The sequence below is a fragment of the Micropterus dolomieu genome, linkage group LG14 (assembly GCF_021292245.1).
Source record: "Micropterus dolomieu isolate WLL.071019.BEF.003 ecotype Adirondacks linkage group LG14, ASM2129224v1, whole genome shotgun sequence".
In the NCBI taxonomy this organism is placed as follows: Eukaryota; Metazoa; Chordata; class Actinopteri; order Centrarchiformes; family Centrarchidae; genus Micropterus; species Micropterus dolomieu.
The window spans coordinates 5,132,811-5,136,360 of NC_060163.1; the positions used below are offsets into that span (position 1 = coordinate 5,132,811).

At 39.8% G+C, this 3,550-nt stretch overlaps 1 protein-coding gene across 1 annotated transcript in view; it reads left to right on the forward strand.

The window, feature by feature from the left end:
- Window positions 1-2,695, forward strand: part of gsg1l2b (gsg1-like 2b) — a 20,192-nt gene extending 17,497 nt beyond the window's left edge. The window contains exon 5 of the mRNA XM_046067995.1: window positions 2,395-2,695. Coding sequence (XP_045923951.1) covers window positions 2,395-2,695 — 301 coding nt within the window. The remainder of the gene's footprint in view (window positions 1-2,394) is intronic.
- Window positions 2,696-3,550: the final 855 nt, after the last annotated feature.

The following is a 3,550-nucleotide window of genomic DNA, read 5'->3' on the forward strand; positions in this document are numbered from 1 at the left end:
CAACACTTTTTCTGTCTCACAAACAAAAACACTCATTGCATGGTTACCATATTTATTCCTCAGTAACTTCTAATGCACCAGTTAATCCTATTTGTAAGTCATAGTCAGAGGCTAGTTTCATACATAAGTAAATAATTATCTGCGCTGTTTTGTGGTGACTGAAATTTACTGAAAAATGTATTTATCCTGATTTTATAAGAATGTCCGAAACAACCAAAAGAAACACAAAAAACACTGACTCCACTAGTGACAGAATTTCTGCTGCAATAAAAGACACTGTTATTTTTCCCTTGTAAAAGGTGGAGTGGTCATTGTTTTATCGATATAGATGTCTGTTCATGGTCAGGTAATCAGGCCGAAACAGGCAATTTGAAAATAGCAGCACCAGGTACTACAAGCCTCAGAATCAGCTGCATATTGATTGTGACGCACGTTAGCTTGCAATAAACGGTGGTGGAAGAAGCAATTAGATTCAGTAAACATATGAACATAAATGACCTTGAACAGTTATTTAAATGGATGTGAGGAGCTAAAAAGGGAAAAGACCCTGCTAACAACTTGTAGACACCTCAAATGGATCTATACACTGCATTTTAGTAATGTGTCACAAACTAAAAATGGTTGGAATAATGGTTTATAAACATGTTATGTCTTTTTATGTTTATCTTAATCTGCGAAGTAACTTGAGCTGTGAAATGTAAAAACTATGTTTAATGGAGTGGAGTAGAAATACAGTGAAGTGTTACTATTTTAAGTAATAATAAGTATAGTATTTGAGTAAATATACTACTTAGTTGCTTTCCATCACTGGCAGTTAATTAGCTCAAATTTGGTGTTTAAATGGCAATCGAAGGTTACACAAAAGAAAGAAACATATTTGAACACCTAACAGAAAATTAAATAGGGGCTTGGCTCTCCTATATGGGAGGAAAAGTGGTATATGACAGATTTATTCTTAAATGATGCTCACTGTAAGGTAGGTTTACTTGGCTGGCTCAGTGGGGATTCAGCCTGGCATAATATAACGCTGCCACCAAGTGGTGACTGTAGAGAAGTGCAGCAGTTTGTCTCTCCGCAGGATGTGATTTTCTTTCTGTCACGTTTCCTGTCTGGCAGGTCTGTTGGGTATGGTGGCCCACATGATGTTCACCACAGCCTTCCAGCTGACTGTCAGCCTGGGCCCAGAGGACTGGAAACCTCAAACGTGGGACTACAGCTGGTCGTACATGTGAGCTCACTTACAGCATTTGACAACCTGCAGATCTCTGTAGCACCAGCGAATTGCAGAATGCTTTGCTTTTATTAAATGAGATTTGTAACTAAACAAGTTCACTTACCTTAATTAATTTAGATAAGTCTTGATGGAGATTATTAGGAATAGGTACTGTTGTTATAGGACAGGCGGATGTTGCAGAAAAATGCCCATCACAATTTCCCAAAACCAAGCTGACATCTTCACCTTTCAAACCAACAGTCCAAAACCCAAGTATATATACTTAAATTTCACATAATACTAAGAAAAGAAGTACAGTATACTGACCTTCTCATATACTAAGTGGCCAAGGGCAAGTGGACATCTAAACATTATAACCAGATGTGCTTGTTGAATTGTATTCCAACATGGGCATCAACAGCCTCCACTCTTCTGGGAAGGCTTTCCACTAGACTTTGGAACCAGGCTGCAGGGATTTGATCCTATTTAGTGAGGTCCAACGCATATGTTGGCTGACAAGGCTCCAGCTCATCCCAAACAGGCTGGATGGGGTTGAGGTCAGGGCTCTGTGCAGGTCAATCGGGTCAGGCTTTGTGCACAGGGGGGATTATTATGTTGGAACACGAAAGGACTGAACACATACTGCTGAAGTTGGAAGCATACTGCTATCAAATCAAATCAAATCAGTGTATCCTGGAGCATTAAGATTTAATTGGCACTAAGAAAAATGGCCAGCACACACATCTTAAATGGCCTTATTAAAATAAACAACTTTTGTTGAATGTGGAAGGTAGTCAAAAACAGGCATGTCATTATCGTTTCCCTGTCACAATAATTATTACCCGATCATGAGAAAAATGGTCTTGACAGCTTGTTATGCTGAAATGGAGTAATGGTTATGTCAAGATAATTATTTTGTGATTTCAAGAAAACAAGCTTGTTGCGTCAGGGTCATATTTTAACTTTCATGACAGTTTAAAATAAAAAAAATCTTGTTATCCTCTCTAGCCGCTAGTTCAGGAAGCAGTAGTCCATATTTTCAGCCCATTTTGAGGGATATTCATTTCCTCTGAATCGATTGAAACTTTATCCAGGTTATAATGTTTAAATTATGAGCTGATACCTCTGAATTAATAATGTCCTAGTTTGAATGAAGAGCTGTTTGTGTTTGTTTCCTGTAGTTTGGCGTGGAGCTCCTTCACAGCCTGCATGGCGTCCTCAGTCACCACCATCAACCGCTACACCAAAACCATCCTGGAGTTCAAGCACAAGCGCAGGAACATTGAGAAGAACCTGAAGATCAAGCAGAAGCTGCTGGAGCTGGACTCTCCGGAGCAGGTGTGGGACATGTACATCAGCTCAGTGCCGAGCACTGCCGAGGAGCTGCTGGATCTGTCGTCCAACGGCCGCAAACTCTCCAACGCCTCCATCTTCCTGGACCTCAACGACCTGCCGGACCCACAGGGAGAGGAGTACTGCTAGAGGAGTAGCGTGTAGCATTTTCAAACATCAGCAGGTCGTTGTCACATTGAACGTGGTACAATAATATAATTACTGTAAACAAAATGAGACCATGGTTGAGAGCTCTGAGGGCTTTGTTAGCTGGCTTTAAAAAACCTAAAACCCCAATCACAAGTAATTGGTGATTTTATTTGTTGACTGAAGGTTTCTTCATTAGGCTCTGTGCACGTTCCCATAAAAGGGGGTGTTTGACACGTCATTACACTTGTCCAGAAAATGGACAAATGGCGTGCCGCCTACTTCGGTCAAGAGGAACAGGTTGTTTTTTAATGGAGCGCAGTGAGGAATATAAATATTACAGCAAAAAGCAACACTGTTGCTGCAAAGAAGTTAAAAGAGAAATTCTGGCAGAAAAACCAGACAAATCAAAGTGAAATGAATTTTATCGATATAACATCATGCATGTTGAATACCAATGGACTAATCAGTTTTCTAATCTGTTTTTCAGTTAGCTGCAACACCAGCAGTGCAAAACAGACAAATCAGGACAGAGCATAAAAACAGCATCTCTGTAGTCTGTAGTTGCTGTCCTTTCATCATGCCTTTAGTGTATGGATGATATGTTGTGTAAAAGAGTCAATATTACCTGAAGCAAAGAGGAACAAAATATTTTCTGCATCAACCAAATAATGGAGGTTCCCGTGGCAAAAAGTGGAATTACAGGGCTTTATCCTGTGGCGTTGTTTTGATATATAACATATTCCTTTAGCTGAGAATCACTGATAGAGGATATTATTAGGATATTAGAGGCTCATATTCCTTCAGGAAAAGAATTAGTGAAAGGGCCAGGCGCTTTTTCCAGCCAATTTAAATCTG